General features: G+C 41.2%; 2 protein-coding genes across 2 annotated transcripts in view; both read left to right on the top strand.

Annotated features, from left to right (window-relative positions):
- Window positions 1-876: 876 nt before the first annotated feature.
- On the top strand, window positions 877-6,953 carry LOC130391736 (cysteine-rich venom protein). The gene is made up of 6 exons (XM_056601991.1): window positions 877-993; window positions 2,607-2,697; window positions 3,502-3,644; window positions 4,352-4,437; window positions 4,861-4,943; window positions 5,325-6,953. The coding sequence occupies exons 1-6, from the start codon at window positions 877-879 to the stop codon at window positions 5,468-5,470; spliced, it is 666 nt and encodes a 221-aa protein (XP_056457966.1). The 3' UTR covers window positions 5,471-6,953.
- A 1,653-nt stretch (window positions 6,954-8,606) lies between these two features.
- The window catches only part of LOC130392548 (inactive phospholipase C-like protein 2), a 45,605-nt gene continuing 29,733 nt past the window's right edge, over window positions 8,607-24,478 (top strand). Inside the window, exon 1 of the mRNA XM_056603095.1 lies at window positions 8,607-9,924. Within this exon, the coding sequence (XP_056459070.1) occupies window positions 9,670-9,924 (255 nt within the window). The 5' untranslated portion in view covers window positions 8,607-9,669. The remainder of the gene's footprint in view (window positions 9,925-24,478) is intronic.

Genomic DNA, 24,478 nt, shown 5'->3' with positions numbered 1-24,478 from the left:
TTTAGCCTCCTCCACTCCTCCGCTATAATGTTAGTGTTCGTGCTGTCCGTCTTGACATTGCACGGTGTCCACGCAGCTTGCAACGTGGTAAGAAACAAACAAAACAAGTACAGAAGGTTAAGCACTCCTTTAGACATTTGTTCTGGTATTAAAGGAGATGTATTTATAAATACTGCACATCATGTTATTATACATTATATTCAAACCCATTAATTTGCCTCTTATATTGGAAAAGCTCCATGGAAACAAATAGACATTGTTTCCATGGAGATTGATTCTGTTTGTATGCACTGATAGTCATACATAGCCTTAACTGTCCCTTATATAGGCTTATATATGTTGCTTTATGTTTTTTTGTGTTACTTTGTCTCATTGCTTTTTAATCCTAGTTCCTCAAGATGTCTGACACTGACACTGTCCTCGTTTTTTTTGTCATGATATTGTTCTCTTGCTTGCTGTGATCCTGCGCCACTCGTAGCCAGGTAGGGAGAATATGCCTCACATTACACAATCAACATGTTTACACTACACGCTACACAATAATTACTCTGCACGCACCAAAGGCTATTACTAACGCCATATCCCATGTACTCTAAAATTATCATTCATACTTATACGTGTGGCTTCATGATGACAATGTTAATTTTTGTGGCTTTCGTGTGTGGACATTAAAGTGCTCATTCATAATATTCATATTCATAAATGTAATATTATTCATATTATAAGGCAAGATGGGATATACTCATGTGATATAGAATATAAATGATTAGCTTCTCTCCCCTCTTCATGCTGTGAGCATTTGCGTCAATGTGTCCACGTTGCATGTCAATCATAAAATAACAGACACGTGGGTACACACATGCATTCACACATGGCATGTGCACATTTGCAGGGATTTGCCCGACCGACCCGGCGATCGAAAACCAGATCGTGGACGCTCACAATGCGTTCAGGAGAGCGGTCCAGCCGTCTGCAGCCAACATGTTGAAAATGGTACGTTCCTCCTGTCCCCCCACATCCTTATATTGTAGTGGCCCAGGAACTAATATTATACTATCATCATAGTGCATAGTGCATTGTAATTAGTAATTAGATACCTATTGTTATTGGAATTATAATTTATTTGGGAGTGCCAAATTAATTATCTGTAAATCTAAATCTTTCGTTATTCAATAAATCACAATTACACTTGAGAAGTAGTCAGCCACTGAAAACTATCTGGGTGCATAGAGGCCACCCCTTTACCAAGTGTGTTAAGTTTGTTTCAATTACCAATAAACATCACAGCATCAATTTGAATAAATGCTAAGCTAAGCGCTAATGCCCCATTTCCATCGCAAGTCTGCTTCAGGAGGCAAGAACTGGAAACAACACAAAATGGTTTTGTGTTGATATCTCATTCCATGACGTCACAATGTAAATTAAAGTAATTGCTTTTAAGCGTATTGAGCGTTTTGTGTGACTTTGTGTGTGTTTGTGTGCATGTGTGTGTTTTTGGGAAAGAAAAAAGATCCAGCGCTGAATTATAAAGACCTGCCTCTTTCATGGCCATAGCTGTGTCTAGAAGTATTGATGCACCGCCTAAAATCACTTGAACAGGGGGGTCGCTTGGGTCGGCGCTGCGTGGGCTGTGAAGACCTGTGGTGAATACCTCGGGACTGCTTGCATTCCTAGTTAAAATTGTACTGGCCAGACCAGAGCTAATATTATGCTTATCATTTAGCGTTTTTGCATCATTAATCTGGTAATGGCCAAGGAACTAATAGGCCTATCGTACTGTTATTATTAAGCCTCTTTAATACTGTAATTTATTATCATTATTCATATTTGAGTGGCTTTGGGAACTTATAAATAATCATTATAATAAATTATACAATTATATTGATATCTCCTGTTTGAGTGCCAGGGGGTGTGGTTCGCTCAAGTCATGACCTTCTATTTAAACACGCACAAAATCGTTGATGGGTTGCTTTTAAACACTTGACAGTTATTGGTAAGTCAATACAAAAAACACACAAAGTTTATACACATACTGTTAACTTAACAATAACTTAACAATTCAGCAATGCAAGGTTAACCTTGAATTGTGTCCTATTGCAAAGACACAAAATAAATTGAATTTTACAGATCAATTATAATAATTTATATAATTTATAATGATACATATTTAAGTGGCAGGATATTCTTACCCCTACCTCCTCCTTAAAGACCTGTCACTGTATTCACTTTCTTACCCCTGCACATTAAAGACCTGTCACTGTATTCACTGTCTAACCCAGGGCATTCCATAGTATGACCGGTCATCGTACTCTGATGACCGGTCAAGTCTTGTAAGAGTATGTACTGAGTATATCTAAATTAACATACGTTTAGCATTTTTTAATGTAGGTAGATCATTTTGACCTGGTCATTTTGAAATTAGCTCGCAAGCCGAAAAAGTGTGGGCACCCCTGGTCTAACCCCTATCTGCTCTTTACAGACCTGTGTCTGTGTTCAATGCCTAATCCCTACCTGTTCCTTAAATGACTGTGTCAGTATTCACTGTATGGCTTCATGTTGTTATAGAGTGTACAGTACACTTTAAAGCATAATCTCTTTCTTGGTAGATCTGGAGTAATGACGTGGCAGCTCTTTCCCAGGCCTGGCTGGACCATTGCATGCTAAAACACGGTCCACCCAGTAGCAGAATGTTGAACGGTAAATCCAACCCTCTGTCCTCCATTCTCCTTCCAGCTTTCCTGGTATCGTTTCGGACTACTGAAAGAAGACCTATTTAATCATTTAAATTAATTTAATTTGATATAACATTTTATAAATTTGGGTTAGGGTTTGATGACCAAGGCAAATATATATATTTGACTGAAACGCTGCCTTTGAACAAATATCAACAATTTACAATATCAAGAATATAGTGCGAATATTTTTCATTATGTAATATTAATATGACATTGATAAACAAGCAAGACGTGTAAAAGTCATAGAATCTGGAACTTCATCACAGCTCTCCTTTATCTGTGTTAGATAATAAATCATTTTCCATCTTAACGCCCTTGGCCTAAACAGAGTTCATCTTATCTGACAGTATTTGATCTTTGATCTTAACGGTATTTGAGAATAAACATATGCTTCGCTACACTAAGATGTCTTATCAGGCAGGGCTTTTCTATCCAGGGGTCACAATTTGAACCCAAGTTGAAATAACTGGAGTAGATTTATTTACATTTTATGAAAACAACCCATGCACGCAGACACACAAGCACAAACACGCACACGCAGGCACACACAGGGCCAAAGGCATGCATGCACGTAACCATGTGTAGTATACCTGCATGTGGCTCCACACCCACGCACGCACATGCAGATACACATGGATGCACGTGCAGACCACCCTACACCACTATTCAGACACTGACACCCATACACACACACACATGGAGGAACATGTAGACCACTGCACACCTACACACACACATACCTGACGAGTCTCTCTGGGCCATGCAGGCTATGAGTTGGGGGAGAATCTCTTCTACTCGACCAGTGCACTGGACTGGGCAACAGTCATCACAGCCTGGCACAACGAGGTCCAACACTACACGTACCCAAACGGCTCTAGGAATGGAGAATCCGTGGGCCACTACACACAGGTATCATTAAGTAGCTTTCGAGCCTGCATTCTTCCCGGCATTCAACTTGTACTGGTGCATTCGTAAATGCACCAGTACAAGGCTGGTTAACCTCACCACCAGGGGCACGCAGTGGGCCTCTACCTCGAGGTGTAGCGTATAGAGGCCGCCATCGCCCACGGTTACATGCACGTTTACACAAAGGTGCACGATACTGAATCCGACATGGAGCAGATTTAAAATCGACTAGTAAAGGAGGTTCATGAATATCTTTGTATATTACATCATCTCCAAAGAAAAGGCCCCCCAGAGGACACTGAATTTGTGGTGAGAATAACCTTTGGCGGTCCGTGCGCATAATCCCAACGCAGAACCACATAACAGGTACCTCGCCCCGGCCATGATTCAATACACTAGTTGAACTCAGCTTTAACCCCACTGTGCAAACACATTCTGATTTAGCAACAGCTGTCATGAATTCCAACTAGCCAACTAGCCAACATCAAACTCAGCCAGTGTTATGTAAGCGCTGTTTGTTGTGGGTAAAGAGACATATTACTGATTATTCTGGGAACACTGAGTGAATTGTAAACGTGTGTGTGTGTGTATGTGTGTGTGTGTGTGTGTGTGTGTGTGTGTGTGTGTGTGTGTGTGTGTGTGTGTGTGTGTGTGTGTGTGTGTGTGTGTGTGTGTGTGTGTGTGTGTGTGTGTGTGTGTCTTGGCCCTAGGTGGTGTGGAACAGCTCTTGGCAGGTGGGCTGTGGAATAACCAAGTGTGGGAGCAAATACTTCTACGGCTGCCAGTACTACCGCGCGTATGTTGGACACACGTTTGAGACCCTGTTTAGTGTTGGAGTTATTGAGTAGATGCTTCCAAGTGAATTCAGACGCATGTCAATGGTGAACTTGAGGTGGAGGTAGGGTGTTTAGCTGAAGGAATATGGACTTTAATCAGCTTCGAGATACCATAGCCTGATATAATATCTGCTTACTTTACTTACTATACTGTGTACTATCTATACATTAGCGACTACACTATCCTGTTATTGTTATTATTTTATGAATTTGTATGTAGGCCTATTGGTTTAACTATAGATATATCCATTATATATCCATATAGATATTTATTTATCCTTTAACATGTTTTTACTTCCTATAACCCTGTCCTGTATATTCTGCTGTGACACCCTCATTCCTTGTCTCGGATAAACATCTAACTATCTATCTATTTCTTAAAGGGGTAATTATGTAGGATGGCCTCCATATAAAGAAGGAACTGCCTGCGATTCCTGTCCAAATAACTGTGAAGACAAACTCTGTAGTGAGTATCACACACTGCACATTTTATGTACTATAAGATCACAAAACATTATATTACTATACTCTGGGTGGGTGGGTCATTTCTTCTCACCACTATTGGTCTACAAAAATATAGATCTTTGAATTTAGTAATCAAGCATGTACATTCATCCAGATTGACTACAGTGGTGTCATTAAGGAACAGGTAGTAAGGGCATCTTGCTCAAGGATTTCTAACAGGTAGACTACACACATTTGGCGTTTGAATCCCATACATTTTGGCTGGGAATCCAACACCCAAAACACTTGACTACCTCAACCCCCCACTTCCACTATCGTGTGTGTGTGTTATTTAAAGTGGTCAATTCTCATCAGCATCTTCCTCCCCTCTCTCTCTTTCCAGCCAACCCGTGTCAATATATAAACAGATTCCTCAACTGTCCGGCTCTGAAAAAAGAGGCAGGGTGTGGCAACCACTGGGTCAATTTATGGTGTCTCGCCGAATGCAAGTGCCCCAATGAGATCATCCCAGTATACAGGAAGAAATAAAGCCCCCCTGACGCATGAAATCGCTAACGTCCTGTATGCTAAGGGTGTGTGTGCTAGAATCTGATCAAGTAATGTATAGCGCCTTCGTGATGTTGATGAATGATTAATCAACAAAAATGTTTACCTTTCCACTTCACAGACCATCTTTGTCACAGATATATCTGCGTCTCAGACAAAGAGGAGGCCAATTTGATTAAGATTAGGTAATATTCTATATGTTTTAAGACTAAATAAACAGGCAAATGCTGATGGTTGCATGGTAGCATTTTAAATTGTCCTCCCTGGGTGAGAAATTATCATTTTAGATGTACATTTTTCTTTGAATCTTTCAGAAGTTAAACACGTATGCCCAGTATGCCCAGGCCTATGTTTTGCAAGAATCCACATAGGAGTATAAATCACAATTCATAAAGTGTTATACAAATACTATTTGAAATAAATTAACAAACTGAGAAAAACTGTGAGAATAATAACATTACAACTGGTAGGTATTTACCAGAAAGAGACAAGTGAAGGGTTACTAGGTAATTTAAAGTGGTGATTCACTTTAGATTCTCCCACAGACATATCAGGTGTGCTTCCTTGTAACAATCAAAGAAATGCTCACAATCCTCATCAATAAAAAGTCTGGAATGTGTTTAATCTGATTATAAAGGAATAAATGAGTAGATGCAGATGTGGTTTTCCGTTCATCTATGTTGGTTGTTCAAATGAAGCTCAAGGTACTTTATCAAGATTAACAATAGAGGATACTCCTAACAGTAATCCATTGCTGTCAGTAGGTGGCTCTATTGTACAACACTCCGATTATTGATTAGAGAGGAGGGATTTGCAGTCAAGTCAGTGTTTAAACATTCAAACAATACAGCTCATAGACTTCAAAAACTAAACAAATAAAATAAATTAAATGGCTTGTGACTCTTATCTAAGGCTGTTTTCTTTATTGTCACTCAAACACATAAGCACACACACGCACACACACACACACACACACACACACACACACACACACAAACACACACACACACACACACACACACACACACACACACACACACACACACACACACACACACACACACACACACACACACACACACACACAGAAATGTTTGCTGAAGATAAAGGTTAATATTGGTTGTATATAGGACGACACAGTTAAATAATTGTCCCCCCGGACACACCCGTTTGACAGTGAGATTATTCGGTCTATAATGTCGTTTGGTTTTCTGTTTCACCCAGAATCCTTAGAGCCCAGTTATAAAAACAGGCCTTCTTTGAATGTAAGGGCAGTGCTTTACTTAAGTCTTACTTAAGTGAGTCTTGAATTTCGTTGATGGATGATAAAATAAACCATGTCTTGAAAGATGTATAATCTATGTGATCAAATGGACTGTATTCTCTGCGTGTTTGTTGAATTCTCAGTAAGGATTCGAAATTCGCCGTCAAATTACATGGATTAAAAAAAGTAATCACTCTTTTTGCTTTGCTGTTATTCAGGCGAATATCTTCCCGGGTGTCGCTTGAGAAAGGGTTTATAGTTGCATCATGTACAGCAAGGTGTCAGCAACACAAAAGCGAATGGATAGTGGGTAGCCTCAGGGTACCGTGCATCACCTACTCCATTATTCTAGTTGTTACTCTACCTGCTTGGGCAACAGGTCCGTCATAACCGTAGCCATAGGTTTTTTCAGTGCTATATTGGCTACAATTCAAAACCACCCTTTTTTCCGTTACTTGGAATATCTTTATGCAAACACACAAAAAAGAGTGAAAGACATTTTGAAAACATTCAACACATCTGTGTTGAATGCAAAATGCATTGGTTGCTTTTGAAAACATGACAGTGTGCCTTTGTATTGCCAGTTTACATTTTGATACCAACTTCTCTTCAGGATTGATAGCCTTCTTTTTGTTATCAAACAAGGAAACATAACATCTCCAAATATGGATGTATTAAAGAATGCCAGGCCAGCGAATGGCTCATCTTTGCTACAAATAGTTCACTCACTTTGGTGGAAGGACGGAGCCTAAGCTGTTCTTCACTAGGCTATATAAGTTAAGAGTTAAACCCATCTGTCTTTGTCACTGGCTTATTTATTAGATGAAGATATGTTTTTTTCTAATTTTGGATAAAAATATATATTATTCCGGCTTGTTTCTACAAATTTCCTACCCTAACCTGAACTATAAATTGATTTGAGACTATTGCCAGCATCATCCTTAAAGTTGCAGTATGCACATTTTGTTGAACCAGATGCTACGCTTTGCAATTTGCAATTTGAAGAGTCGGTTTCATCTGCATGCGCTACGAATGCACAAACTGACCAGCAAACTGCCAAAATAAACAACACGACTACATCTGTAATTTAATCCATATCTTTACCATATTAATGGTTAAACACGTATGCCCAGAAAAAGGCATACGTGTTTAACCACGTTGCAGTATGCACATTTTGTTGAACCAGATGCTACGCTTTGCAATTTGTAATTTGAAGAGTCGGTTTCATCTGCATGCGCTACGAATGCACAAACTGACCAGCAAACTGCCAAAATAAACAACACGACTACATCTGTAATTTAATCCATATCTTTACCATATAAATGCCGACTCTGTTAGTGTTAGGCGTAGTCTTTTTTAACTTTTGGTTTGGTATCACTATTAGACTACTGCATATAACAAATAAATAGCCTATGTGTTTACTTTCATAAACAATAATGCATGAATAAAAACAGGTGGAAACCTTTTGTCAAAACACGAGTGCTTTATCGGTAGTAATTGCCCTCTGGAATAATAAAGTAGGCCTACTCTGAATATTAAAGTCTATAGAAGCAGTGATACTTTATTCCTTGAATGTTCAGATGCAATGGGCATTGGTGTACAATGGGTATAATTTGCTCCAAATTTCGACTTCTGGCTGTCTTGACAGTGCAAACTAAATGTGGAATGGGCATTTTCTTGTCTTGCCAGTTCAATGTTTGTTTTTTATACAATGATTGATCCTTTCACTTTGTTTTCCGTCGCTTATTGGTTGTTCCAGCTCTTGTTCGAGCGCACAGTGGTCTAAACGAGATACCCAACCAGATATGTGTATCCATCACTCACGAAAATAAAGAAAAAACATTTAAGTATCATTATGCAACATGAAACAATATGCGTGATAGTGGTTTAACAATGTTTTACCACATTCTAACGAAATTACAATGTTTGCGAAACTTACATACCACACCTTTAAAAAAACAATCATAAAGAAACAAGCTGGTTTGCAACTGGTGATGCTTTGAGTTTGGAAACTAAACTACCTAGCTCGCTAGACTTTAATAGCCTAGTAATACAAACTACCAAGCTCTAAGGCTAGCAACTATTGGCCAAGTGTAGTATAAACTACGGAGCTACAAGACTAGTACCTATTAGCCTAGTAGAAGAAACTACCTAGCTTCAAGGCTAGCACCTCGTAGCCTGGTAGTACAAAGCAGAAAGCCCTCACGTCCAGCCGCAGCAGTCCGCACTCAGCCAGCAAGAGCGACTTATGGACCGCCGTGTCTTCTCCGGAGTGACAGAGCCCCCGAAAGGCAAGTTTTGACCGTTGTTTATGAACTTTGCGGAAAAAAACAACGATTTTCTTAAGGAAAACAGCGTTGATGTGTCTGAGTAACTGCTACGGAGATGTTAGGGAAATATAACGTTACTAAGGGAAACACGGAACTACGACTAGGGTGACCCAAACACTCGAGTGTAAGAGTGAGATGATTAGAAACTTGTTGATAAGCATAATGCGTCATTTGAAAAAGAGAGGAGTTGCATTATCAATTTGCATTCTGCGTAAATGTATGCAGGAAGAATATTGCATTCATCGTAACATCCGCTTCCAATGTCGGCGAAATCATTAAATAGTGAGCATTGTGCTCGTCCACTCCACGCGTTTCTGTTAACTGCAGGACGCTGAATGTCTGTTACTTCTCATGTCATTTAGCGTCCTTAAAATAATTGCTGTGATTTGTTTGCAGCGCACAATGCACGCAGAAGACGCTACCTGATGTGCTTCTGCTACAAAAGATGATATGGACTGATTTTCTGCACATGTAATAACGCCACGCCGATAGGCCAGGCAGGGAATTGAAGGAAAGCCAGAAACATCCAAAGTCCTTCCCCACACCGGAGATTGACAGCTAACGTTAGTCCGTGTGAGAGTGTGCCTATGGCCGAGTCTGGGGAGAACGACAGAGGTCTGCCTCCGTCGAGTACAGGGGATCCACCCGTGCCTAGCGACGAGGGGACCGGCAAGACGCATTGCGAAGCGTCGGTCTTGAACGGGGACTGTGGGATATCATCAAATATGGTTGGGTCTGGATCCATCGCTGTACCTGGCAGTCAAGCTGGTCTTGATGCCGCCAACACATCGGTCGGAATGGATGCCAAATCTGGAATACCACGCCGGAGCAGTATTATCAAGGTAAGCGGTCCTGGCCGCTGAATGATATGGGTTCCTGCGATTAGGCATGCATGTCTGGGAGCACCCAATCCTACGCATGCAGAATAGCCGATCGTGTTTCATTAAACTCAATAGGGTGTTTCCCCATTTTTAGCAACCTCGCCCATAGAAACATGGTTAGTGACAGTACAAATGGTTGGTTTGCACAATCTAGGCCAGTAATGAGATCATCAGCATCACCATATCCTGTTTTGCATCGATGTTGAACATTATACATTCGAGTCATTGTCTTTACTATTTTATCCAATTTCAATAGATATGATAAATAAAAACATTTGAAGTCAAACGGTCCACACACACGCACCCGCCCACACACTGACGGTTCTGAACACATTAAGTTACAGTGTGCTATTATGATAACAAAAGTCTAGAAATACAACTTCAACTGCTGAGGCTTGATAGGTTGTCGTAATACAGTGATCAGCATAGTTCACTCGTCATTGCGCTACTCTATCTGTAAAGCTGTATCAAATCAATGCTCAAGTAATCATCAGTAACATGTAGTCTTGTAGTTGTCATTGTACAGAACAGGCTTATATTTACTTTGTGGATAAAGCCTTGCATTTGAGAGACACACACACACACACACACACACACACACACACACACACACACACACACACACACACACACACACACACACACACACACACACACCACGCCAGCCATCCTGGTCGATGAAATATAATGCTATTCTTTTTCAAAGGAGAAAAACTTTTGAGGTTACATATGACACTAAAATGCAATACATTTCAACTGTTATTTATCATGGAACCATTAAAGCTGAGAATTATTTTTCAATGAACTCTATAGCATTGTTGTGCGTGGATATTGGTGTGCTTGCTAGTTACTCAGGTGAGCTTAAGAAGGGAATGGGATGCGGTTATTTTCTGGTTACATCACCCTAGGCAGTAAGCCAGTGGCACAGAGCCATTGCCTTTATTACTGTGTAACGTGGACCTATGCTGCTGGACTTGCATATATATAAAGCTCAAGAGATGTATAGCAGTTCTCACCGGGTCATTGGTACTATACGCTGTAAGCTGCATATACATGGCTGTCAGAAACAGAAAATACAATTACTGAAGGACGCTTTAAAAACATTCAAAGTATGATAATGTTCTCATCCCCAGTACAAATTTAAGATCCTGTCGGGAGCCAAATCATTCTTGATAACATTGTTGTTGTTGAAGTTTGATTTCAGAGGGCACTCTTGACGTGTATGGGCACCAGGTTAATTCCCCTGCAACCCATCAACCTATGTCTTGGTTCCCAGGGCATTAGCTGGCCTTGAGTTTCAATGAGCCTTGCACTTGGATTCCTTATGTGAGCTCCCTCTCCCTCTGAAGAACCCAGAGCCTGTGCTCTTTTTGGCCTATCCTAATTTTCAATTGACATGTTATGCAGTTCACTAATGTCTATGGGATGCAGAGAGTGTGATGCATGGGGTGGCCGCTAGGGGGGGGGGTACCGAGTATGGATGGGGAAGTGTGGGGGAGAGGGGGGAGAGGCTCTATGTCAATACCATTTGTACCGTCTTCTTCACTACCGCCTCTGGAATGATTCAGCCGGCTAGTCTTTGAGGTTTGTCAGAAGGTGGTCCAGTTCAAGAGGATGGGCGGAGCAGGTTATGTTCTGTTGGTTTTGCGCCCATCAATATCTAGTGCCAACCCGACTTCAGACAGTATGATGGCGCCACACAGGTCAGAGACAACATGTTTGTCAGGGTGGTGGTGAGTGCAAATCCTGCAATCCAACAGTTGAATGACCTTTCTGTCGGGGTTGGGTGGATGGGGAGTCTGTGGGCGTTTGACCATAATAACCCACCGCTTACGGTTTGGTTAATGTTAGCGTTGCAGTGATGGCCACTCACTGTTTTTTTTGTCAGTTGACCTTTTATTTGTTTAAAGTACAAAGCACATTTTCTTTTGAAATGTCTGTACATGGCCCATAATGGAGATTTAACATTTTTTCGTCATTTGCAAATATGTTTTGAAATTGTTGTTGTAAACCACAAGGTCAAATTCATATAGGCTTAGGCTACACTACTGTTTATTCATATATATTATTAGTTAACTGTCTGGTTTGTCAGGTGTGGGCAGCTGATCCACCTGCTTATCTGCTGTTCTATCCTAGAACAATTTCCCCCTTCAACATACAAGTTCTAAATTTCAATCAGTTTAAGCATGAACGTGTTACCCTGGAGGCTTCCACTGAAGGCTATAAAACAATATGCCATTAAATAGGAAACAAGCTTCACATTCGTTTGCAGGCCAATGTTTTCTTGGCACTGCCACTGAGCTCCATTTCTTCGCTTATTCTGTGTTTTTGGCAGCTTGTGATGGTGAACATTTTACCAAGCAAAGGCAAATGGCTGTCAAAAGCTGTGCTTACTGCTTACAAGGTTGTGCGCCGCACTCCATTGAGTCGCAACACTGCACTTTAGGCAGGTGATTTTTAAATATCTGAAGTCATGGTAGGATGTGGTTTAGCGCAATGTGGACCATCTTGACACACTAACTAAGCCATTTGGTCTAGCTACTTAGAGGAACCTGACTGAGATGTTTCCATTCAGGGAACTTTTGTGTGTTTGCTAGGGTTGTAATATTTCCTTTATCAACACAATAAAAATACCAAGTAGCCTTTGCCTATGTGAACAAATCGGCTTTTAAAGGATGAACAAAAAATATAGAAAACGGTACCACTTGTTTGTCATTGTTGTGCAAAGATCTTTGAATTTTTATCAAATTGCAAAAATGTCTTAAAATAAATGATATACTCTCAAAGAAAATAATATCCCTAACTTTCTAGGGAGTTGGATTTTCTCTAGGATATGAGGCTTGAGGCAGGGCTCTTCGGCATGTTACAATGTCACACACACACACACACACACACACACACACACACACACACACACACACACACACACACACACACACACACACACACACACACACACACACACACACACACACACACTGGAAGCTCTCCCGAAAGGGCCACTTGTGGCTTGAACGGAGACATATTTCTTAGCCAGATTACTCTGGCTAAGTTTTTGGAAGTTATCTTCATGCAGCTCCCCCCACTTGAATGGGTTTGTCTCACTCGACATGTAGGGTGACAGCTTAGCTTAAAGTTATCTATCTTTGACTGGGAGGTAGACGACACTGTTTTCTTCTTGAAGAAGCTCACTAGACTTTTCTCTAAGGTTCATCAGCCGATTCTTGGTGCACGTCCTGCACAAATATGCCAGGCTCGGATGAGCTTCTCCAAGCTAGCAGAGACATCCGCTCTGCAACAGCTCTTTTCTTGATACCGTCCACTTTGTCATCTGCTGTGTAGGTTGTCCGGAACCGGGGATCGATGAGTGAGGCCCTGTCCAGGAGTTCCGGTATTACAGGGTTATTGTATTTATTGTTGAAGGAGTTCAGTATGTTGCTCCTGATTTTGGTTGGTGACCTCTGTCTCCCTATTCTCTGGCTGCAGGAGCCTGTTGTTTAACAGGTGGAGGTTTGTGAGGTATGAGAAACTCAACGGGCCTCGACAGATGGGGCATCAGTAAATTCCTTCAGTGGACTTACAGCTTTATTCATTGACTCCAACCCATTCATGTCCTGCCACGTGGGCATCAGGTGTCTGCTTTTCTCGCATGCTCCCAGGACCTGTGCCTCTTCTGTTCCAACACTCGTTTTACAATCCGTAGTCTTGAACCCCAACTAGTTAGGGACTCGGTGATGAGTTTGTGAGAAGGTAGACCGAGCTCAGCCGGTACCAGGGCCAAATCTCTTCTTATTCCAACTGAAGGAAAAAGCACTTGCAGCCTTTTTGTAAACTCTGATGGCACTGTCAATCTGTGGATCTTTCATACAACCCTGTGTAAAAGAAACGAAAAGGGAAGCAAAAAAACATGTTTGATCATTAACATGATTAAGAATGGGATGCGGTTTTTTTCTGGTTATATCACCAGGGCATCATTCACACATAGTGATAAGTGTTATTTAATTATTTACATTTTATTATATATTTTCTATGCCATACTAACAAGAAACCACATTGACAATACAAGGATATGGCTGTAGCAAAGACAAACACTGAGAGGAGGGAGGGTTACGTTATGTATGTAGTTATTAGTAAATTATGGTCAATTAAATTATGAATGCGTTTCTATTCAACACATTATGTGTCCACAGGAACATTTATATGATATTACAAAATGATCTAACAGTCTACTGATAGAAAATAAAATATTTCACACTGTTGGTGTAATTTCATTGATGCATAGCCTTCACACAAGCACACACACTAGTAGTACATTTTCTATGCTATTATGGCAACGCAGAGCTGTATCAAGGGCAAGGCTCAATATTTGTTTGGCTTTTTTACGCAATAGAGCTCGGGATTGTGTATTATTGATGTTTTACAGAGTAAGTAAACCCTCTCTTTCAGTTGGAATATGAAAAACGAATTTTAGCTCCACTCATCGTAGCGTTATACTATAGGTCTCCTTGAACCCTAACCCTCTATCAGACGTGATCCTCAAAAAAAGTGGCTGAACATAACAAGCTCAACACATCCACACACACTGTGGCAGGTGTAAACGGGTCTCAGAGTGCAAACAGGCACTGCACCTTCACGCAAGACCATTACCTGCGTTCGGGAAAGAGTTGAACTGTAACGTAGTGTTTTAAGGAGACTGGCAAAAACGTATTTTTTTAGATCACGGCAATATAAAACATATTACCAAGGGAATAAAAAACAAACAATAAAAAAACGGGTTTGGGTTCAGTTGCTCTTTAAAAACGTGTCCAAAGCATTGGAGGTTGGGCCACTCAGTCACTCTCAAGGCTTTGATCATGATGGAGCCGCTGTCTGTAGTCGTGCAAACAAGACCTCTCGAAGCTTCCAGGAGGCCAGCGAGTCTTGTTGCAGCCCTGGGGCTATTGCTATGCCAGTTTTGTCGTCCGGAAAGTACGATGTCCGGAGGCACAGAGACCGTTCTCAGCCAACAAAATGCGCGGCCAGATTCCAATAGAGGTGTGTGTGTGTGTGTGATTCATTTGGACCAAAGATCGTAGTGATGGAATAATAATCTCTGTTTTGCAGTTGCTCTGCGGCGCTAGGTCTTGTTTTGTTATATAAATTGGGCCGTAAGCATTTTGCCGCAGTTGCATTAACTGCAGCAAAATGCTTGCGGCTGGGCAGCTGATATTTTAGATAATTTGTCTGCAGCATCTCAATGAACCAGCTTTCTTTTCCAAAGGTATAAATGAGGTACATATCTTTTGCAATGTAATGGGTCACCGCATATGGGATCTCCTGCCACCTGGGCCCTTTCTCATTTTTGCAGGCGCTTTATAGCTCGAGCTGGCGTCTGCATCCGTGTGCGACCTACACACAACTGCGATTCACACACATGGCTCTGTTGTAGGTGCTGGAAAGAGTTGTGTTTCCATGTTCAGCAGCGATCGCTGTTTATAATACCCATGCTCATGTGTTTTTTTTGGTGTGCCTGGTGTGATAGTTTCCACAAATGTACACATATGGAAGTTTAACTGTATTATATACAGTCTTTGTGTGTCACACTCACACTAGAGCTCCATTGGCCATGAAGTTCTTGTCCTGCTTTTTACTTTTGCAGAGCTAGTGGGAGGCACCTCTAAACATTGATTTTTAATCCAATGATTCCCCTGGAATTTATTTCAGGCCTGGTGGTACGCACTGACAAAAAACGTGTTCATATAATTTGCCGCGCATGGTGGAGAGCACTGACACATTGAGTTGAATGGGACTGTAGACATAAAACGCAATTTCTGTTTTGCAATAAGGCATCATAAATTTTATTTGCAACTGAGGCAGATATTTTATGGCTCTCGCCAGCAAATGTATACGTTTAACCAATCACAATCGGGTATATTTTTCAAAGTCACCATGGCTGCTGTTCAGTTTGTAGGTAATGGTGGAGGTAAGAGCCTATTTACGTTTTGTCAGCTTTGTTTTGAATACCAACTTTTTATGATTTTTTTTTATTTTAGATTTTTGTTATTGAACAGGGAAATAAAACACCCCCACTTATTATCATAATCCCCTCATCCCCAAACTTCCATTCACACTTTCTAACACAAAAGTGTGTGTAGACTGTAGTGTGTCGTTTATTGTTAATCAGGCGAGACGTGTTTCCACATGCGGGCAGGCCAAGGCAAGAAGGCGGAGATTTACATACGAAAGCTGGAGTTTTGAGAATTGTTGTGATATTTGGTTGTCCATCCCAGCTTCTTCTCTTTCATAATTTTGTTTTGAATGGTACTACATCTTCAGTTGGTCCCGCATCTACGATGCTTAAGCTAGCTTCAACGATGCATGAGCAGCATGCTAAAATCCCTCAAGCTCCCCTCCCCACTTCTGTCCCTCTCTATTTCCACATCTGTATTGTTATTTGGCTCAGTGTTTTGGTTTAAAAATGTAGATGTTTGTTGGCCGTCCCAGCTTTTCTCTCCTTTTTTAGGGGCCATGTCAAGTAATCTAAGCTGCATCTGTACCTGCTTCGCATTGGGTAGAAAGGATACTTTGTAATTCGCCTATTGTGTAGAAATGTTGATCAAATGATTGCTCTATAGAGGTTGGCTGCTGTCCAGCCATCTCCTTGAAGTACACACCGCTAGACACACAGGACTCCCACTGGTGATTGCGTATTCAGTTCCCTACATCACATCGCTGTAATTCGGAGCATGATTATCTGTTGAATATCCAACATCGACCCTCCCTTCATCCACCACCATAAGTACACTTTTATTCTGTTGGAATAAAACACGAGTCTCGATCGATTTGTATTCTCCACCTTTTCATATCTAAATGTAGTTGGGTTGTCGACTCAACTAATGGTAAACTAGCAAGTTACGTCTTTCGTTTAAGTTTTGATTGATCCACACCCAGGGGAAGAAATGACATAAGCCTATTATACGTGATACCTGATACCCTTATACCTATTAATCACTCCAAAAGGAATTTGTTGGCTAACGGTTAAACAACAAGTCGTTCGTTAACATAAACTTTCCCAAATTTGATTTATGGTTCAACTCGTATAATTGAGCCAGAGACCTTTTATAAGGTCTGCCTTCTATGTGTAATGAGCTGCTACACTCTCCTCTCTGACACCATAATAATTGTGTACAACCGGGATATTACGTTCTATCTGAAATTAGCCCTCTTCTTTCTTTTCTTTCGATCAGGGGAGCGCTGGAATCCAATTTCTCCTGATTGGATAAAGTGAGAACACAATAGCAGATATTTTTTCTTCCGTTTACTGCAGAGCGTTGGGACTGGGATAACCAATGTCACTAACCAAACAGCCTACGGTGAATACTCTCATAGCCAGGCTTTTGAAATAAAGAGCCCGAGGGCCTATTTTACCAAACAAATAAATAAATGCATAAAAATCGCTTGCATCACTTTAACAACACATTCTGGCAGCCTCGAAGCGTGCGTTCGTGGGTGCGTGGCCCTCATTCCCCTTCCCGGTTGAGTTCCCTAGTTCGGGTCCAGCCATCACCCTAGCTTCTACTTTTTGTTATTGACGTGGGTTGTCGATTAAACCCTCCTCCCCTTCCCCAGCAGCGCTCTCTATGGGGCTTTCCAAGAGCCTCATCTCGTCCCGGGTTGTTCCGGGCCAGCGGTTGCTGTAATCATCATCCACACGACATGGGGGGCACTTAGGCAGGGAGGTGGTCAGGCTCTGCCAGGCCTCATCCCGTCTTCTGTGGTACGTTACAATGTTCTGGTCTGGACAGTTTCTGCAGACAGGACGTTGTGATGCGCCATCGTTGTCTTGAATGACTCGGTGTTTGGGATAGAATGTAAAAACCTTTATAATTAACAGGGGCAGCAACTGATTGGATCCCAATTAGTTTTCATCTAGTGGTTGAAATTTAATGAATGTACAAAAAATAATAAAGAAATGTGTCACAGGTAAAACCGACAACCCTACTTCATGAGGGTTTCACCAGATATCATCAGCCTGGCCTAGGTCTTCACACCATATGGGTCGCAGAGTGTACACATGCTCCTGTAATTTACACAGGACTGGGACCAGCTTCTCTATGATTTTACGATCTTATATTATGTGTACTCTTGGCATGCTTGGCACACAAATGCCTTTTTCTGTTGGGGGGGGGGGACAATTGACATAATTGACATTGTTTTTCTTTAGATATAGATAGAACATATGCATATTATATAAGGAAATGTTTACCTGACCTACATTTCTGTTGTTTGGACCTGATTCAACACTAAAGGAGTGTATGCTTGTTATCCAATGCCATTTCACTGTATTTAGTGGTACTACTGCATTTAGTAGTTTCCATCTCAAGAACCCTTTCAATGAAGGAAACACATTTGAATTTCTAATACCGTACACTTTTGAAAGTGACACCTATCACTATGGATTATCTTTTTAGTGATTGTGTCAGGGTTACAGTTGCCTCATATCTGCAGAGCAAATAAATCAAGCAAAAGCTTGACCCATTGCAACATAACCGTGCACCACATTGAGCTTCACTTGACAGGGGAATAGAAAGATAAACAAACTACGAGAGACAAAATGCACTGTAATAAAATATTACACTGACTGATAATAAAATGTATAAAAACAATATTACAACATGCAGTTTGACAATAAAAACGTTCATGAAACCAACACGGTTGAAGCCCATCAAAACGGATTAGAGGACTGAGGAGGTGATAAAAGATAAAGGTGTGTTTAGGAGCTGATGCACCATTGGTTTTTAAAAAAAACTGTTAGCCACTGAGTTGTTTCAAGCTGCGGTTAGTCTACTGATCAATGCAAACCACTTAGCGAATGTTAACCAAAGTAAAGAAATGTTGGCCCTGTCCCTATTCTTCTCTCCAAAGTAAACATCAGACATTGTTCATGTTTCCAAGGAACAAAGGTATTTCCCGTTGAATCTGGCGCAGGGTAATATCTCCTATCATGTTGAGGTGTGATTCTGAGTGTGAGAGGAGAGCAGTTGATTTATTCACTTTTTTTAAGGAAGGGTAATGTTGGTATAAACTAGATGTCTATTAATCCTTCTCTATTGTCCCTCATACTCTTTATGTGAAATCAGCCCTCGCCTGCTCAGGATATGATATATTCGATTTTTAATTGATATTCCCACATAGCATATTGAATGGCCGCCCAGATAAACTATGGCTCGGTGAACAATGCTTAATCTGCCCAACACCATTTTAGTGAACGTGTCAAGTAGTTGATTCATAGATTCTCAGTTCAAAGTTGGGCTGCAGTGGTATTGAGGAGAGCAAGTGTCTCTTTATGGATTTTCCCATATATGTCCCCATAACAGCTTTTTTTTGGTCTAAAGGTCAGCTTTAATGACATAGAAAGTCAATGCGTAGGCTGCGGAGGCGGTGCGCTAAATAAAACATAGGAAAGTGCTCAATGTAAATTGTAAGTAGCTGCCATGCAATTAAATAGTTTATTCATCAGGAATAAATGGCTGGTTAGGCTGCTCTATATTTGTGAATGAATAGGTTTCATCCCAAAAGGGCACACAGATAAGCAGTGGTTAAACATTTCATCAAATCCAGAACAATTCAAAAATAGAATATTCATGGCGATTGGTGAAGTAACAAGTAAATATTTCTTAGAGTTTGTATACTCTGTTTAACAATATTGTATTAGAAAATAAATGCTATATTATTTATAGAGACGCCTTTTTAAAAGCAGATTTTTGTTTGTAACCGAAGCCACGAGGCCAACATTATAGAAATGTGTATCGCAATCAAGGTTAGGAAAATGGAGGATTTTTTTGGAGTTGATACGTTAAGCATGTTCCCTGTGCACCGTTGACATAGCATGTTGAAGTTCTCGAGACCCAGAACTCTCATAAGAAACCAGCAACACAGAACTAGCATTCATGACAAGAGCAGTCCCCAGCGTCATGTACCTCTGGATCAATGCCATTCACAATCACCGACACATCGATCCTATGCATAACAAATTAATCCTCCTATTGATTTGTTATTCCTCTTTGGTGGACGGGTGGAGGTTGTCCATCTCGTGTTACTCACGCGTCACCCTAGCCCTCAGCGCCATGTTACGACACAGGTCATTGTTTTGACAGTCAACACAACTACAATGAGCAAGCAGACTGGCAAACAGGCTCTTAAATGTTCTTGCGGAGCTGTGACGCCAGCTCATGTGACGCTCATGGTTATTGATTGATCGTTTAACGGTAGGGCGTATTGGATAAAGCAGGGGCAAAATCCAACAGCAATGGCTATTGAGTTGGATTTGGTGGCAGTCATGCTTTACTTGCTTAAAAGTGTACAACAAAACCAAACTACAGTTTTTATAAAAGCCATGGCCAAGTATTTTCAATTGCATTTGAAAATAAAACGCTGAATTGATTTTGATAAAATGTCACGTTATCACATGATGTGGTTAAGTTGTATGATTAGGTTTTTAATGAATGTATAAAATAAAAACAATTGGTCTAACAAACAAAACCATCTGACACCGGTTCACCATTCAGGTGAGGCTTTGTCAGTACAGAGGTGCTGTTCCCTAGTGTCGTTGAGACAAAGGGCAGGCCGAGACATTCATTATTTGTTCAACTGAGCAAAAACATTCTAACAAGTCACCACAGCATTCTTCAGGAACAGACAAGCTTAGCTTCATATCTCAATATTACGGCAATCCTAATCTAAGATCGGGCATTCCTACTCTGTTATAGCCAGCCTTTTCTCCAAACCAGGTGGTTGAAGATAATGTATAATGGTTAGCAAAATAATGATTAATCTAGAAATAATGAACTTTTAACAGCACACACACGGGCGTGCACAATTTAGGGTTATAGTTTTCACCCCTTTCCTCTTATCAGCAGACGAGTGGGAGCTGATACCATTAGGCTGGCTGGCTATCTCTTTTGTTCTCCCTTTTGGCTAATAGTCGCCTGTTTCAGCCTTCTTGAAACAATAACCAAAGGACCAAGCTTTGCCTTTTTAGATCAAGTCACAAGAAGATTTCAAAGATGAGGCGGTTAGAGTTGAATCATTCGAGGAAGGAGTCACCCAGTACGAGAAGCTGAGCAGTGGGTTTTGACGACAAAATGTGTTGTCAAAAATCAAGCTACAGAAGGCTGCTATGTCACGTTGGTAGGGAAGCAGACGGGATTTGTTAATCGGAAAATATCTTGGTATTAGCACTCCATCCTATATGCCCGAAATAGGTTGTTGTGCAATATTAGTAAAATATGAATAATATATATCAAAAGATAATTTTGGTCATTTGGGGTCAATTTTTGTCTGTCAAATGACCTATTATGTTTTTTTTAGGTTGAAGATCAGGTTGGTTGTAGAAATTTTGGGTCCTAGCCTGGCTGCAAAAAAAGGAAGGGCCGGAGAGTTACACATTGGTTCCAGTTTGTTAACACACTATTGATCTGGTTTATGCATTTCTTATTTCTGCTCAGCCTCTTCTCTTGAGGTACTTTGCGTGTCATACTTTGTAATACAAGAGAAGAGAGACATAACTTCTGGGGTCCAACTCTACTACAAGAAAAGGGGTTGTTGGCAGGGATGAAAATCCATCTGGTTTTCTGATGAGATTTCAGCAGCGTTTCCTGATTGCCATTGCCTGTGTCAGGGAAACAAAAGTGTTGCCCTGACTCTGCGGTTCTCCACAGTCAGTGGTTCTTATCATCTTTTCTGTGCGCCATGAAGCTGTGTACTCTCAGGCTCGTTGCCTTCTCCTTAACTTAACCCCCTTAATCAAAAGCCTTGATGCACCAAGATTAACCTTCCAGGTTTCTTCATGCTATTCAGTATCTGAAGCTGCTCAGCTTTGTGAATGGATTAATATCTTGTGCAATTCAGTCAAATCGTAGCCAAATCCCTGTGTGTTTGAGTTTTTCAATGGGTTCATGATGTTGTTAGATAGCTTTGAGCGATTAATTTCTTCAGAGGTGTCTCTCTTATGTTGGGCATAGAGGGGCGAAGTCTCACCCTTTCCGGTAGAGGCCATGGGACCTATGAGATGGTGAAAATATGAATGGGTTTCAATGGAGAGAAAGTCATTATTTGTTGGTCCCGGTCTTTATATGCCCTGGATTACACATATGTTGTTTGTGGATTTAAATGAGTTATTCATGCAAAGATCATTTTCGTGAAGAAGTTTGATAATGTTAGGTTTTGTGTGAGGCTGCTTTGTGAACTACAGCTCTTCGCTGCTCTCGACGCGAATGGTATACGTCACCACCCGCACTTGTTACTCATGTCGATCTCTCTGCTCAACTTCACAGCATTTTTCCAAGGGGAGGATAAAATCATCGTAAGAGGTGAAAACCATTATAAATCGGGGCATGTGGAGAGTTTCAGTTATGCCGATGGGGAGAGTGTCAGTCTTGTCCATGCCAGTCGCATGGAGCTTGAAATCACATATGAGACGTGTAGTCTTTCTCATTTTGTTTTCTCTACAGCCTTTAACTGAACAATTGCACAATAAACGGTCAAATGATTATCATTTTATCCACAAACAACATGTGTGATCCAGGGCATATAAAGACTGGGACCAGAAAATTATTACCATCTCTCCATTGAATCCCATTCATATTTTTCGATCTCATAGGTCCCATTGGCTCTACCGGAAGGGGCAGGACTTTGCCACTCTATTCTGGTAGTAATCCGTATGAAAAGAGTTAAAAGAGTTATTTTTAACTCTCAAAAACAGAATCACACACAAGCACACAATTACTGTTATTGACACTGTTACGTCATGGAATGAGATGTCACCACAAAACCTTTTGGACATATTTAGGGAGCTGTCATTTATGTTCCTGACAAGTTTCACGTTCCTTCCTTCTTCGGACGCGGTTTTGCGATGGAAATGGAGCATTAGTGCCTAGCTTAGCGTGTATTCAAATTGACGCTGTGGTCAGGTTTTGAGCTATCAACCTATTTTTACCATAGATGCGTTTATAGAGTCTTGTACATGCAGTAAACATTGTAGATGGCAGAAATGATGGCTGAAACGATTCAACCTCCCAAGACGGAAACCTCCTCCTATAACAAGCGAGGTTAGGACGCTGCGACTCAGGTCCATTTAATGGCTCTGGACTCTGGGTCACCCATGGAGTCACAAGCGAGGTTAGGACGCTGCGACTCGGGTCCATTTAATGGCTCTGGACTCTGGGTCACCCATGGAGTCACAAGCGAGGTTAGGACGCTGCGACTCGGGTCCATTTAATGGCTCTGGACTCTGGGTCACCCATGGAGTCACAAGCGAGGTTAGGACGCTGCGACTCAGGTCCATTTAATGGCTCTGGACTCTGGGTCACCCATGGAGTCACAAGCGAGGTTAGGACGCTGCGACTCAGGTCCATTTAATGGCTCTGGACTCTGGGTCACCCATGGAGTCACAAGCGAGGTTAGGACGCTGCGACTCAGGTCCATTTAATGGCTCTGGACTCTGGGTCACCCATGGAGTCACAAGCGAGGTTAGGACGCTGCGACTCAGGTCCATTTAATGGCTCTGGACTCTGGGTCACCCATGGAGTCACAAGCGAGGTTAGGACGCTGCGACTCAGGTCCATTTAATGGCTCTGGACTCTGGGTCACCCATGGAGTCACAAGCGAGGTTAGGACGCTGCGACTCAGGTCCATTTAATGGCTCTGGACTCTGGGTCACCCATGGAGTCACAAGCGAGGTTAGGACGCTGCGACTCAGGTCCATTTAATGGCTCTGGACTCTGGGTCACCCATGGAGTCACAAGCGAGGTTAGGACGCTGCGACTCAGGTCCATTTAATGGCTCTGGACTCTGGGTCACCCATGGAGTCACAAGCGAGGTTAGGACGCTGCGACTCAGGTCCATTTAATGGCTCTGGACTCTGGGTCACCCATGGAGTCACAAGTGTGCTGCGGGAATTATCGTGGACTAGTACAATCATTATTCAGATTATACATTTGATTACTAATAAATTCAACGAGTTAAGGAATTTAAAAAGTAATGGGCATTTTATTACAACAGTTTAACCAGTTACGGTTGATTTATATGGGGTATTTGCTTGTTACATTTAATTAAATAATGAATATGTGTTAATAGTGTTTTTTCCCTGACAGTGTCGCTGGTTAAGGTTAGGGTCGTGTGTTAGGGTTAGGGCCGTGTGTTAGGGTTGGGGCCATGTGTTAGGGTCGTGTGTTAGGGTTGGGTTAGGGTTATGCAAACAACTAATATTTAATTAATGATTAACTTGGCACAAGTAAATGAAAACAATTAACTTGTGCCAAATAGATATTTTAGTAACAATTAACAAATGTTAATAAAGGGTTAGGTAATGACTAGTTTGCTATTTACCTTTTATAAAGTGTTGCAGAATAAAAATTGTATGGACAGCATGCCCTTTTAAAGGAACCATAAACATGTGCTAAATGATTGCTGCTCAATTGTTGGGGTCAGTTTACCTGAAACAAAAATGAATTGAATGCGATAAAGAAGGCCATCA

This window comes from Gadus chalcogrammus, chromosome 11, assembly GCF_026213295.1.
Source record: "Gadus chalcogrammus isolate NIFS_2021 chromosome 11, NIFS_Gcha_1.0, whole genome shotgun sequence".
Taxonomy (NCBI): domain Eukaryota; kingdom Metazoa; phylum Chordata; class Actinopteri; order Gadiformes; family Gadidae; genus Gadus; species Gadus chalcogrammus.
Note: the sequence above shows the minus strand (reverse complement) of the source record. Positions and strands in the feature narration are given on the sequence as shown.